The sequence below is a fragment of the Alternaria ventricosa genome, assembly GCF_023758065.1.
Source record: "Alternaria ventricosa strain BMP 2768 chromosome Unknown scaffold_14, whole genome shotgun sequence".
Classification (NCBI taxonomy): domain Eukaryota; kingdom Fungi; phylum Ascomycota; class Dothideomycetes; order Pleosporales; family Pleosporaceae; genus Alternaria; species Alternaria ventricosa.
In genome coordinates this window covers 493,280-507,595 of record NW_026055694.1, presented here as the reverse complement: position 1 = coordinate 507,595, position 14,316 = coordinate 493,280, and the positions used below count along the sequence as shown (strand labels likewise).

At 55.9% G+C, this 14,316-nt stretch overlaps 3 protein-coding genes across 3 annotated transcripts; 1 reads left to right on the top strand and 2 right to left on the bottom strand.

Moving 5' to 3' along the window:
- Positions 1–590: 590 nt before the first annotated feature.
- J4E93_007750 (uncharacterized protein) lies at positions 591–2,168 on the bottom strand (the record flags this gene model as incomplete). The annotated part of the gene is made up of 3 exons (XM_049345654.1): positions 591–1,005; positions 1,054–1,805; positions 1,860–2,168. 3 exons carry the CDS (start codon positions 2,166–2,168, stop codon positions 591–593), a joined length of 1,476 nt encoding a protein of 491 aa, XP_049197181.1.
- Positions 2,169–4,384: 2,216 nt separating this feature from the next.
- J4E93_007749 (uncharacterized protein) lies at positions 4,385–8,316 on the bottom strand (the record flags this gene model as incomplete). The annotated part of the gene is made up of 2 exons (XM_049345653.1): positions 4,385–7,717; positions 8,242–8,316. The coding sequence occupies 2 exons, from the start codon at positions 8,314–8,316 to the stop codon at positions 4,385–4,387; spliced, it is 3,408 nt and encodes a 1,135-aa protein (XP_049197180.1).
- Positions 8,317–9,783: 1,467 nt separating this feature from the next.
- On the top strand, positions 9,784–14,132 carry J4E93_007748 (uncharacterized protein; the record flags this gene model as incomplete). Its single annotated transcript, XM_049345652.1, has 6 exons — positions 9,784–10,575; positions 10,623–12,074; positions 12,559–13,088; positions 13,139–13,747; positions 13,796–14,063; positions 14,112–14,132. 6 exons carry the CDS (start codon positions 9,784–9,786, stop codon positions 14,130–14,132), a joined length of 3,672 nt encoding a protein of 1,223 aa, XP_049197179.1.
- Positions 14,133–14,316: the final 184 nt, after the last annotated feature.

Here is a 14,316-nt window from a genome sequence, read left to right as displayed (position 1 = left end):
TGAAGGTGAACGCTACCAATCGTCCCCAACACTGCGCGCGGATGTACGGCTGTTCCGGGCTATGCGAGTGCTTCAAGCTTCGCGGTGGTAGACGACGGCCGATATGCGGATCGGGCAGGATAGCTGAGGTGCCTTGCGGCTCGCTGGGCGCAATAGTGATGAGAAGTTGCAAACGCTTGTGCTGGGTCAGTGTGCGTTTGTAGGCGTCAGGCAGGGTTCCAACGAGGTTACATCGACGTGGGAGGCGGAGGTTAGCGAGCGATGTCGGTGCCAAAGTCATGGTCAGAGACTGCGTAATTTGACTGTGGGGTTGAAGGCGATGATGATGGTTGTAGTTGCCGCTGCTCTCTTGGTCTTCCACATGGCCTCGAGGGAAGGGACAGCCAATGACGCACATCCCATTTCGAACGTCGACATGTGACTCGCGAAGAACACCCGACGCTTTTCTGAGAACCATCAGTCATTGCATAATTGCATCTGGAAGGTCGAGAGGAAGTTCTTGACGCACAGCGCTCTGTTGAGCGTGCAGTGCATTATACTATCATACTATCAAGGTAGTGCATATCCGAGAACATCACTCTCTCTCAACTTCAGAGGAGGGCGCCGACAACAGCAACAACCGCAGACAGATAACTTCCGCTTCCAACACCCGACTTCAGCGCAGCACCGCTCGTCTCGGTCGGGCTTGACGGCCCTCCAGTTCCAGACGGCGTCGGGCTCTCAGTCTCTCTAGCGTCAGCCGCTTCACTCACATCCGCGATACCACTACCATCCTCCCTCGTGACGACGAAGATTTCGCCCGTAGAGTCCGAACTCATGTACAAGCGTCCCTCGGCGTCCCACGCAAGACCGACGGGACGGAAGCAGGAGTCGGGGCAAGCAGAGAGATCGGGATTGGAAACAATATCAGTAGCAGCAGTGGTGCTGTTCGCGAGCTCGACAGGCGAGCCCTTGCCGTCGAATTGGACGAGGCTGAGCTTGTAGCCTATGGGCTCTTCGCGATTCCTACACAATTATCAGAAGGGTACCGAAGATTGGAACGGATCAAATTACCAAGAGCCATGCATCGTTACCCATGCGGCAGTGCCCTCAGGATTGAACTTGATATCGAGGGGAGCCATGTGAGCATCAAATGTGATTCTAGGAGCGATGCGGTCTTCCACGCAGAACGTATCGTTGACAGTCGCGTTCTGGTCTCCGATAGCGAACGCCTCGCCTGTCATACCACCGAAATCCGGAATCTCGGACCTATTCCAAGCTGTAAAGCAAGAAGGGTAGCCATAGTTGCCACCCTGGACATCGCTGCCAGTTCCGTTGAGATAGCCATGGAAGTTTAGTTCTTCACCGGGGTTGTTTTGGTTGATGGTCTCTCCACTACGTTCGATGTTGTCGACACTGTTCTCAACAGAGTATATACCACCCGAGATGGGTTCCTCAGCTACTCCCACCGAATTCCTCAGACCCCAACCTAGCAGCAGTCCGCTTGAAGCATGATCGTACGCGGAGCCGGTCATGTTGCCTACATTGAAAGCTTTGATCGTTGAGACACCTGTAGTCACATCCAGAGTCTGGAGATCGATGTTACCCACACTACCACGAGAGACAAGTAGCATGTCAGGAGCCTTCTGTGACATGAGGAGTGTACGCGTAGTGTGACCTTCGTCGTCTCCCATGCCTTCGACGACGTCACGGGATTCGGATGTAGTCCTACCTTCTGACGCATCGTAGTCCCAAGCGTAGACATTGCTGTGGGATGACGCATACAGCGTATTTCCATCCTGCGAGAAAGCAATGCCATGGTTCAACTACCATAGTCAGCGATCAAGCCACATCTCACTCAACGCGATGCAAGCACTCACAGAGTCATCCTCAACCACCATCTGCACGTCCCTACAGCGACCATTACCAGTCATACTCAACCGGCTAACCCCATGCTCCTGTTCGACGACCAACAGCCCACCTTCCCGATCGAAAATAATGCCGCGTGGATCCCTCAGGCCATTAGCCACAACCTCGACACGGAACCCCGGCGCCACCGAAGGAGCACCATTTTGTGGGGCAATGGGACTTGCGCATGCTGCACCAGTGGAGGTGGATTGCGCTTTGGCCGTCAGCACACCAGAGCAGCCGCTCAGGCCCACCACTGCTATTAAGTGTTTCAGCGCCATGTTGAATTGCGGAGAATGACGTGAGAGTGCTGGCCTTTTTCCGACGCAAGCACTGCAAGGCAAGTGGTTTGGGCAGTTGCGCCGTCCTGGAGGCGTAACAAATCCGAGCCGGAGCTTAGCGAGATTGGAGTAGGTTTGGTTGGGGCGCAGTTGAGGTATGCAAGGTACGGATGTAGTCCAGGCAACGGGTACGAGGAGTACTCTTTCTTGGTGTTAGCGCCGTGAGGTCGTGGAGATTGGATGGCAGTTGGCTGCTCAGCGTCTCGATACGAGGATTGGTCCAGATGGGAAAGGGGAGACCAGGATGGACAGGAGTGCAGCGCTTCACATATAGACTTGCCCCTCTTCTAGCATGTAGTCAGGCAAGCAGCCAAAGTGGCAGTCGCCTCTCTCTTGGTGTTGCTTCCCGTCATTGCTTGGCCTGCGCCTCCCAAGACAGAAGGAACGTCATTGACCTCGGATGGATAACAGCGCGGGGTCTGAGGATTTGCCCTACCGTCAAACCATCGCAGTCTCAGCTACATGCATATTGAAATTGGCGAGTACGCGTTGAGGGAACCGCAGTACTCGCCCTTCGTCTTGGTGCAGCAATCGCATGTTTCCATAGGGCAGGTCGTGCGACCGTTTACACGTCTACAAGGAAATAGTGGAGCAGGGTCGTGGAGGCTCTGTTTACAGTACTCCGGCGTGCGACCGAACCGGCCGAGGGTATTCTTCCCACCCTTGGACGCGTGGTATGCGCTTGCCGGGGAGTCGGACCATCAATCGCGGTAGCCATCCCGAGGAGGAACGAAAGAAGCTGTATAGCACGAAGTGTGGTAAGCCATATCGTTGGGAAAACCGGAATATGCATCGTGGATGACAGTGCAGCGTCTTAGGGCGTCTCTCGGTTAGTGGTAGCTTCGGCTTTATGACTGGAATGCGACATGGGCTGTATTGTTGTGATCATCCAAGATTGTTGGTGTGGCTTGACGCACAATTTACTCGTACGGAGTATCTGTAAGGAGACTGGACTTCACGCATGTCCTGCTGCATTCTCTGTTGTGTTGTCGTAGGATGATGTTCTGCACGGATATCTCGTCCCGTGTCTCTGCCGCTCACTGACCCGCCCGGGCAGAAGCGAAAGCGAGTGGTACGCTGCTGTACGATGATCTGGCTCTCCGGCATGAACAAGATGCGCAGGCGATCTTCAGTGCGTGCGTGCGGGTTACTGCGCCTCGTTCGGCGATGTCTTGGTAGCTGGCTCATCAAGGCGCTGCGAGCAAATGCATTAGTGGTGTGTGATTCGGCTATGGGGCTGCAGTAGCTGGGTTCGCAACAACGGCTCCGAAGCTTTGGGGTATTCGACATGACCTCAACCGGGAATTAGGATACAGCAATACATTCCGGGATGACCGTGTTCTAAAAGAAAGTGGCGGTGTACTGAAGTTTCAGGATATGGTTCTGTCGGTTGTTAGAGAACACCTAGAGGGCCTAAACTATCTGGGTACGATAGAGTTGCCGAACCCGAAAGTCAAAAGTGAAGACATCATGATGTATGAGCGGAAGGGCAGTCTAAGATATATTTCAAATTCTGTGTATTCTTGTCTTGCGAGACAATGAGCAGCCGTCAGGTATCGATGCTATGATTTTGAGAAGACCCTCATGGTGATTCAAGATACCATAGATCAAGAGAGACAATGAGACAAAGGAACAAAGAGAAAACCCTCAACCCGCTTTTGTACATGACTGGAACGTGTAGAAAAGCGGCTCTCGCGAACTGCGCGGTATGCCCATCCCACCAGGAGAGTATTATATGCTCCGCATCCACATAGGAAACCCAATCCTCAATGCGCCGTATTCTTCCATTAGACAAAACATATGCATGCTGCGCATGTGCGCTTCATATCGCATGCCTCCTCTTTTCCACGTGTATCCTGGCTGGGAGATGCTGCAACTTATGCAAAAAGGAATCGCAAATGCCATGTCGCTTCAAATGCAGTACTTGGCCTGACCTGGTAGTCGACGGCTGCGTAATTAATACAGGGTAATAGGTGATCAGGCCATGGAGGCCGGATCGTCGCTCAAACGCTCTGATCCAAAGGGAAATATCCAGAAGAAACTTTTGTTTCTCCCCACAAACTTTTGCCCAGATGCGTGTGGCCAGCACGGAGCGAGTTGAATGCTACCCCAAACATGCTCGTAATAGCTCCATCGCGTCGTTGTTTCCTGTGAATTTACATCACCGTCATGAGTTTCATCTGAGCCGCAAGATCCGCATCTTGTTGGTGAATCATGCTGAATGGTGGCTCCTCGTGTAGTGGGCTTGCGATAGGACTCGAGTACAAGCCCTCCGCATCCCTGATCGTGTCTTTGACTTTGCGCGTCAACGTACTAACGTATGGCACGATGCGTCGCAGAGTCGCGGTATCGAATGGAACCTTCTTCGAAGGTGTCGAAGGTACGGGAGGCGCATCCAGGAACGGCTCGTATGCGCTCCTCCTCTTTTGCAGCGCTTCGATGACAGAACGCGCTTTAGCTTCCGAGTCTTTCCGGGGTCTCGTAACGATAGTCTTGGATTCTTGTGTCGCAAGTGTGGCGTCAGAGTCCAGTCTAGGTGTGATCGGTGAAGATTGCGGGGTAAAGATGCCGTTGCTGGAAGGGAGAATCGACTTCCTCAGAGGGCGCGCTGACTGTGGTGGCTTGGGGCTATCTTCGTTAGGAGATGATGACTTCTGCCTTCCTCGTCCAAGACTAGGGCTGGCTGGTGGTTCGTCAAAAGCGTCGTCGTCAAAGCCGGGCGATGAGGGCGGAGAGGCGTGGGCCAAGCCCTCGTGGTCGGCCTCCTGGTCTGCAAGCTCGATCATCGCATCCACTTCAAGCCACATGCCCGAAGGTGGGCCTTGTATCATGCCGAGCGCAACCGCGCGTACTCTTTGCTCTTTGAGCTCCTCGATTAGTAGTCCCCATTCGCGCAGAAGACTGATGTTTGCAAGAACGCTGTTCTGCTGTTCTTGTATAGTCTTTGGTACCACCATGGACGAGCCACTGTTCGCCATAGGCGAGCTTCCGTCCTCTGCAGCAGGCTCCTCAGTGAGTTCGGAAAAGTCGAAGTCGTCGTTCCAGTCTTCGGTGACACCTTTGCTTCCCACACCCCAGGTGCCAAACTTGTTTGTGACCACTGTGCTACGCTTGCCAGTCAGATCCGGAACGACGGGCACACTCTGGCTGCGGGCGTGTAACCCGCTGGGGACTCTGCGTCCAACAGAGCGACTGCCTCTGCGGTCCGCATCCTTCTTTCCGTGCACCGTCCGGGGACGTGGCGGCGTGCAGCTGCCTGAGTTCTTGTCTGCGATTTGCTGCTCAGACCAATCGAAGATGCTGCTTCGCGCGTCCTTGTCGCCGAATTCTGATGTAGGACGCTTGGGCGTAGCTGGGTTAGGAACGTAATCGGGCGCGAGCAGATGCTTGTGCTGTCGCAGCAGCGACACGGGTGTGGCCTTGTGGTTGACTGTTGGATGATCAACCCAGGGATCCTCATCATCTGCCTCTTCTAGTGACCACCTACTGCTATCGTCGTCGTCCCCTGCTCGCGAGTCCCATTCCAATGTGCCAAGCGAAAGCGGCTTGGGCATGCTCGGGGGAGACGACGTTATCGTCTTGGGGAAGAGAGGCGCACTGTGTGTTCGGGAGAAGGTGGGCGAGTCCTGCGATGAGCGCTGGGGACGAACAGTCCGCACGGGCGTCGAGATGCTCTCTTCTTCCTCGGCGATGCTCTGGTGGCCGGCGACACCATTGACGGTGGGCTCCCCAAAAGCGCCGGGCGGCAGTAGATCGCGTAGGGCTGTGACCTTGACCTTGACTTTGGCGGGGGGTGACTCGTCGAATATGGTCTCAATGCGAGGCCCACGGGCGCCGCCAGCTGTACTTCTGGTCGCACCAGTGCGCAGCGAATCAAAGACGGTGTCGCTCTGGACGTCAGCGTCGTCCTCGTCGCCGGAGCCTAAGGCGCGCAGTTCATTATCAGACGAGCCGACCAATGTCGAGGCCTGTTCTGAGGGGGCCATGGAATGACGCGAGACCCGAACTCCCGATTGCGCTAGAGTAGGGGATGGTGGCGCCTGATTGGCGCCCGGTGCGGCTGAGGCCAAATCGTCGGGCTGCTGAGACAAGGGCGCCAAGCCCGCGCCAGCGAGCATGTCAGAGGGAGGAAGCGCCGGCAAGGGCGACGACAGACGCCTGGTGTGAGAACCATGGCGTGCCGTCGCTGACTCGGGGAGCCCGGCGGACGTGGCGATGTCGCGCTTTGCTGGTTTGGGGTCTGTCACATCGCGGCGGCCTTCTCCATATGAGGTGCTGTGTGGCCGTCTGCTCATAGTAGGCAGGATGGGTGCTGAGTTGACCCGCTGGCTCGCACGGCGGGAAAGTCTGGGTCTGGACACGGCGCCTGTTCGCTCCTTCTTGGACGACAGGAAGGAGGTGATGGAGAAGGAGCGCTTGGGTCGAGGGGCATGCTCGGGCTGGGATGTGGAGGGCCGGCCACGAGTTTGGTTTGCGTCCCTAGAGGCAAACATGGCCGTCATGCTGAGCGGCGTCTCTGGTCGACTTACATAGAACACGCTTTCACCGTCGTCGCTTGTGGAGTCATCTACGTCTTCTGCACCTGCTACGACCGACCTCGCGAGCACGAGCATGGGCTTGTGCTTGTCGTCCGGGAATATCCTCTTGAACCCGTTCGCATATGCCACGGAGCCTCTCCGCCTCGTCAGTGACCGCTCCTTCATGATCCTCGCTGTGAAGAATTGGGTGTATTCGGCCTCGCTGTCGGTGCTTGCGGAATGCGGGTGCTCGTCCATGGAAGTGTGCTCGGCCGTCATGGACAGCCGCGCGCCGTAGTTCTGCAGCGTTGCGTTGCGCTGGTGACTGGTGGCCGGACGACGGAACGACGGTCGCAGGGTCGAGGTGCTCGTTCTGGGCTCTTCACGCGGCCCGCGCACTGACGAGGAGCGCTTCACCAGCTTGTTCCGTGTGACAGGTGAAGAGGACCGATTGCCGGCTATGGGCGCCGTCGAGCCTTCGTGAGAAAAGGCCATGGAGCCATTGGAGCACGACACGGCGGGCGACAGCGGCGACGGGCTGGTGTTCCTGCTCGACGAGTTGGATATGGAGGAGAGGCGTTTGATCCACGAGGCTCGCCGTGACGGCACGTATCTGGCCATGTCTACGTCGGACACGCTCTGGTCACTGGAGGGGTAGTTTGCACTCGTCGCACTCGTCGGCAATTGCAGCGCCGCGTCGTCGCTCGTCTTCCTCCTCACGATCCGCAGCTGTGAACGGCCATCCTGACTGAGTCGAGTCGCAAACGGCATGCGCGAGGCAGGAACGACGGGTACGGGACCGCTAAAGGGAGGCGCGGTCGTGGTCATGGCAGCGGTCGACATGGGATCAAGACTCGGCTCGTATGCTGGTGTGGCCTTTTTTCTATTGGGGTGCGACGGGTCGAAGGGGGCCTCCCGTCCAAAGGCCAGGCCGACAGAGGATGTACCAACGACAGCGGCAGTGGCACAGAGCTGTATCACAAGGGTCCGTCAGTCATGGCGCCTAGTACGACATCTTATAAGAGAGGTATATCGAGGTGAGACAGTCTTGGTGCAGCCGCTCTCGGAAGTAGACGCAGACGCGGCGTCGTCGATCGAGACATATCAAAACAAATCAAGGGCAGCTGCAGCGCGTACACAAGATCCACGGACTATGAGATAGAGAAATGCAGGGTAATTACCGTTGGAACAGTTTTCATTCTCGTTGGAAACCAAGCCGCCGGGGAAAGGTCACTCGTCGAGGCGCTTGTGACGACTTGTCGAGCATTATGGCATGTCAGGGTGCCGGTGAACCAGGGATCGCGAGCTGCACGAGTATAGACGGTGGGAGGAGAGGGGCTCAATCAGGCGCTGGGGCAGGCGTACTGCATTCCGGAGCGTAGCAAAGGATGGACGGCACAAGCACCGCGACGGGCTGAAGCAGAGAGGTGGAGCTCGACGAGGAGCGAGCGGACGACTGAAGAATCCACTGCTTGTTGCTTCTGGGATCTACGTACAGGGCTACCCAGCTCTCTTGGGATTAGCGAGATGTCGCCGATGAGGGCTGATAGCGGCAGCTCGACTCGAAACATAACACGGAGGTACACAGACCCCATGCCTCACTTTGCTCCGTCATAGCTCCACGCTGCGAGTAAAGTCAATCTCATCAGCCAATGCTGCATGCGACGAGCCCGAGGCAGCAACTCCTTGGGCAGGCACTGAGGGCCCGCTGCGGTGCCCAGTTGGCCGTACCACGACGTTGCGCCCATCTGTCTCGGGCGAGCTCTAGCGCCGAGTAACAATCAACAACAATCAGGGACATGGCGCAGAGAGGCTGGAAGAACCCCTCTGCCGTCAGAGCTACCCAAATATAGTGTACCAGATAGCATCCCGGGCGCCCGTCACAGCACACGGTGATTGGCAGCCGGCCGCTGAACTGCTCGGAGAGACCCCTGTAGCCAAGTGGAGATGTTTGCTGATCGCGGCGTACGCAAGTGTCAACCGGCTTATGTAGTCCATCGGTGGTAGCGAAGGCGTGCTTTAGACTGTGCAGCCACGGAGCCATCGCATGTTACCTCGCGCCCAGCTTTCGGTACAGTCAACGGCAGAAGGACCTTGGTACCTACGAGCATGGCGTGGCAGATATTTGTTGAATCGGCTCCATCGGGCATCGATTACTCTGGTAGGAAAGCTGCTCGTGATTGAGATCCTTGATAGCCGAAACGCACAGCACGTCAGCCACAGAGCGGAGAAGTGGTGAGAAGCGGGAGCATGGGTTGAGGATAGGACGGAATCCGTGTGTCTGAGGCAGCGAATTCAGCGCCCCGGGATATATCTCCGCCGTTAAAGCCCGCATGCTGCGAGTTCTACCTGCCATGGCTGTACTCCTAGGCATGCGTTGTTCTGTCCGTAAATTTTCAAAAGCCAATTGACAAGGCTACATCACATGTTGCATGCCGTAGCCAAGGCGGCTCCGTGCCCGACCTAAGGCAGCTGAAAGATGACTGCCAGGGCCGCTACGAACTCCAGAGGCTTTTTGCAGACTATCGAGACCGTTGTGCCCCTCACTCTAGGAATAGTGGGCGCACGTTGGAGTCCATCTGGCAGACGGCTTGCTGGGCGAGCTGTGCGTGCAGAGCTTGACGTGACTGTGCGATGCGTGCTGACCCGCGGGAACACAGAGATGCGAGCAACCGGGACAATCCTAGGAGCACATCATTGCTAGAGCGCCTCCAGACGCGTGGTGCAGATCCGCCATCTGTGCCAGTCCACAGGCGCAGCAATGGGTTGTCATGTTTGATGGGCTGTCGGCGTCGACGCCCTGATTGGCCGCCGCCCGCTCCTTCCAGAACCGCCGCCACGCCACATTTGGCATCCCACGTCAAAATGTTCTCTGCCTTGGACAAGCAGCCGTAGCACCGCAAGAAGCAGAGACCACCACTGCCCCGCTATTACACGCTGACTACGTGAACGCACGAGATAGGACTGCCCGCTCGCCGACCTCGCCAGCGCCACGGTGACATTGACTGCGGCCGACATCGACTTCGTCACCCGCCACCATGGAATCCGAAATCAGAACCCAAATCCCGAACATCGACCCTGTCCTGTCAGAGTACTCGGCCGGGTACCTGACCCATGCTGCCAACCAGTTCACTTCCGACACTGACCCAAATGCCCCCTCCCCACTTGAGGAGGCCGCTGCCACCGTGAGCGCGCTGCTCTTATCAGCGTCCGGAGATCTCTCACCTCAGAATGAGACGAGTATCCAGAACCTTGTGGAAAAATTCATTTCCCGCCTGAACGCCGCCAATGGCACAGACAGTGAGCGGCGCCAGATGGCTCCATCAGCCAAGAAGCTCGACCAGGCTATCCACGTGGGCTCGTCCAGGAACATCTCCTCCACGCTAGGTCTTGCTGGCGGCGCCGTCGACTTAGAATCTGCCAACACACGTAAAGTTGAATCCAGGGTCGATCGCAAGAAACTTGAAAAGGCCGAACGCAAGCTCCGTGCGAAGCAGGACCGCAAAGAATTCAAGAATGTCGAATATGAAGCTTCTCGACTTCTCAATGAGCCCAACGAGGCACAAAGCTATGAAGAATTCTACATGGCTGTCAACCCGCTGCAGCTGGGCGAGGCCAACAACAAGAGCAAAGACATCAAGATCGATAGCTTTGACATTTCTATGCCTGGATTACGCATCCTTACAGATAGTTCCTTGACACTCGCATATGGCCGCAGATACGGTCTGGTAGGTCAAAACGGTATTGGTAAATCCACATTGCTTCGCGCCCTCGCCCGTCGTGAGGTCGCTATTCCTACGCACATTTCGATTCTTCACGTGGAACAGGAGGTAAGTCACTTCATGCACTATGCAAGTCCAATGACTGACTGCATCAGATTACTGGTGATGACACACCCGCACTGCAGGCTGTCTTGGACGCCGATGTATGGCGCAAGCATCTCCTTCGGGAGCAAGAGAAGATTAGCAAGGAGCTAGCTGAGCTTGAAGAGGAGCGTGCTAAGATGGCCGACACCTCCGCAGATGCTGCCAGGCTAGACACTCAGCGTGAAGGTCTAGATACCACTCTGAGCGACATTCATGGCAAGCTCGCCGAGATGGAGTCTGACAAGGCAGAATCTCGAGCAGCAAGTATCCTCGCAGGTCTTGGTTTCTCACAAGAACGACAGCAATTCGCGACCAAAACATTCTCTGGAGGATGGAGGATGCGTCTGGCTCTTGCACGTGCGCTGTTCTGTGAACCTGATCTGCTACTGCTTGACGAGCCGTCGAACATGTTGGACGTCCCCTCTATTACATTCTTGGCGAACTACCTCCAGGGCTACCCAAGCACAGTACTTGTCGTATCTCACGACCGAGCATTCCTCAACGAAGTGGCCACCGACATCATCCATCAACACTCTGAGCGACTCGACTACTACAAGGGTGGCAACTTCGACTCCTTCTACGCCACCAAAGAAGAGCGCCGCAAGACAGCAGTGCGTGAGTATGAAAAGCAGATGGCCGAGCGCGCGCATTTGCAAGCTTTCATCGACAAGTTCCGATACAATGCTGCCAAGTCCTCTGAGGCCCAGTCTAGGATCAAGAAGCTGGAGAAGATGCCAGTCCTCACTCCACCAGAGGCAGCATACTCGGTGCACTTCAAGTTCCCAGAGGTGGAGAAGATGTCACCTCCTATCATTCAGATGAGTGGTGTTACCTTTGGCTACACCCCCGACAAGATCCTGCTCAAGAACGTCGACCTCGATGTGCAACTCGATTCACGTATTGGTATCGTTGGTCCCAACGGTGCTGGTAAGACGACGGCTTTGAAGCTACTCATCGGCGCACTTCAACCTACCACTGGTCTCATCTCGCAAAACCCACGCTTACGTGTAGGCTTCTTCGCACAACATCACGTCGATGCTTTGGACCTGAACGACAGTGCCGTCGGATTCATGTCGAAGACGTACCACGGAAGGGCGGATGAAGAGTACCGTCGTCACCTCGGTGCCTTTGGCATTACGGGTATGACTGGTTTACAGAAGATGGAATTGCTGTCAGGAGGTCAGAAATCGCGTGTTGCCTTTGCGTGCCTAGCGCTGCAGAACCCGCACATTCTCGTGCTTGACGAACCGTCTAACCACTTGGATATCGAGGCCATGGACGCGCTTTCGGAAGCACTGAACAAGTTCCAGGGTGGTGTGCTGATGGTCAGTCACGATGTCACTATGCTGCAGAACGTATGCACAAGCTTGTGGGTGTGTGACAACGGAACGATCGAGCACTTCGATGGAACCGTCAAAGATTACAAGCGCCGCATCACAGCGCAAGCGAACGAGGCGGGAGTTGTAGCGAAGCACTAGATTCGGTTAGGATATAGAATAGGTGATAGTGATGATATACTATCCCGTATTCTGACAAAGCTAGATCCGTATAATATACTCACTATGGTTCTAACAAGAACTACCTACATGTATGTCGCAGCTACGTGATGCGAAGGATATCACATAGCATTCCGAGGTTGTGCCTGCTCTTCTGCTCGAAAGTTGGAAAGCACGCTAGGGTCAAAGCGGACGCCTGGACTGATTAACCACTCCGCGTCCATCGCGGCACTGGCACCTCATCACACGCACAACACCTCCCGCCCAGCACAGCAAGCAAACATTTGCGTCCCTTTCACCTCGACCGCTGCTCCACCTAATGCGCGTAGCTGCCTCGTGGTGCCCACGCGCTCAGGTTTAATTGACAGCGGCTACTAGCGCGCTTGCCCCTTCGAGCTCATCATCCGGTCCTGTCCAATACACAACCACCGGCACCTTGTCGCGCACGCAGAACTCCAGTACAGACGGCTTGTCCGTAGTCACTCCTTTGCCTCCGAATCCCACCCAGCGCGATTCCTCCCGTCCACCCTACGCCGTCACCGCTCCCGCCAGCAGCACCGCCGCATTGACGACAACAGCCGGCGAATCACCCTACCCACCTCCCTTCTCCTCCCTCTTCTTCCCGCCCGACGACGCTGAGGAACGCGACAAGCTCGGTGAAACCGCTGAAGACGAATCACCTCCTGCATTTACATCCGCGCCTGCCTTTACCGAGTCATCCTCGTCTGCAGCTGCCGTAGCTGCCACCAAAGCCGCGCTCCCTTCCGATACCAAGGAAGGCTCTAGTAGCAAAGACCTCGACGACGGAGAGCCGCCGCCACCCTACAGCGAAGGATCCAGCCCACTCGAGTCCTTTACGTACGTAATGGCATCCGCAGGAGGTCCCGCGAGTATCATTACTCAGGTGTCGCAAACAACAAATGCAGGACCGCCCATCAACACGCTCGGTGGATCAGACGAGAACATCACTCTGGAACTGAGGTACGGAAATGCTCCGTCACACGCGACACCAAAACTAATTTGCATCCTAGGGGCACGCGATTCACTCTATCGCGAGACGAACTTCTAACCCTTCCCGAATTCGTCCTCCTTTCCCTCTTTCCCAATGGCCTGCTCCCAGATGGGCACATGAACTCCTACCATGATGGAGACGTATACCCAGTCGACGTTGGTAACCCCATTTCTTCTTCCTCTCCCATTCCCTCGGCCCCAGTAGCTAAGATCTTGTACCACCTCTCCAACCCCGCATTATACTTATCTGACAATATCTACCCTTCACAGTACGATCCAAACTCCCTACAGTACATGCTGGAGTTCTTCCGCACTGTAGCCCAGACCATTCCCGCATCACCTCCATCCCCGACCGCTGCCGAACATGCTGCCGAGGCTGTGCCCATTGAGCCTATGCATGGCTCTGCCAGGGACATGCTTCAGGACCGCGCTGGTATAATTGTGCTGCGAGAGGACCTCGACTTCTACGCTATCCCACCGCATCGCGACATCACTCAGCCCGAGATGATCGAAGTCAAGCGGGCTGCAGGCGAAGCTTTGCTGAGACAAGATGGCATTTTCTCTGGTCTCAGGAAGAGCGAAGAACCAGGAACGACCGAGCAGCACCTGATCGAGATGTTAACTGCAGGGTGAGCATACCACCTGCGAATTCGAATACAGCAGCTAACACCACGCAGTGGCTTCAACCACGACGACCGATGGGGTCACCGCGCCGGCGAGCCCAACAAAGCTGTTATTTGCAGCATCGCGCTTGCACGCCTGAGGACGGACATTAAGGGTAACGACCTCGCCAATAGCAACGCTGTCGGAATGGCGCAGAAGCTGCTCCTCTTCTGGAGGAAACCCGCTCGCCGCTGCTGGTGGGAAGGTGTCGAGCTTGACAATGTCAGAGGTGTCGAAGGCAAGCTCAAGGTGTGGATAAGGAGGGTCTGGACGCTGGAAATGGTATGTTTACCCTAACAGAGGACCATGGCTTTTACTGACAATACCCAGAGCGTTATCGGTCTCCGCTAAGGCACTCGCTACATCCGGCGTTCCGTTTCTCGAATTTTGGTGGCGTTTCCCTATTCACTCTTGATATTCCGATCGCGGCATCATTACCGCCGATGAAAAGCACCGGCTGGCTCATCGTTTCCTACTGTTCTTGATACCTCTCTACTTTGGTTCATCATCACCCACCATGGAGACTAAGGCAGAT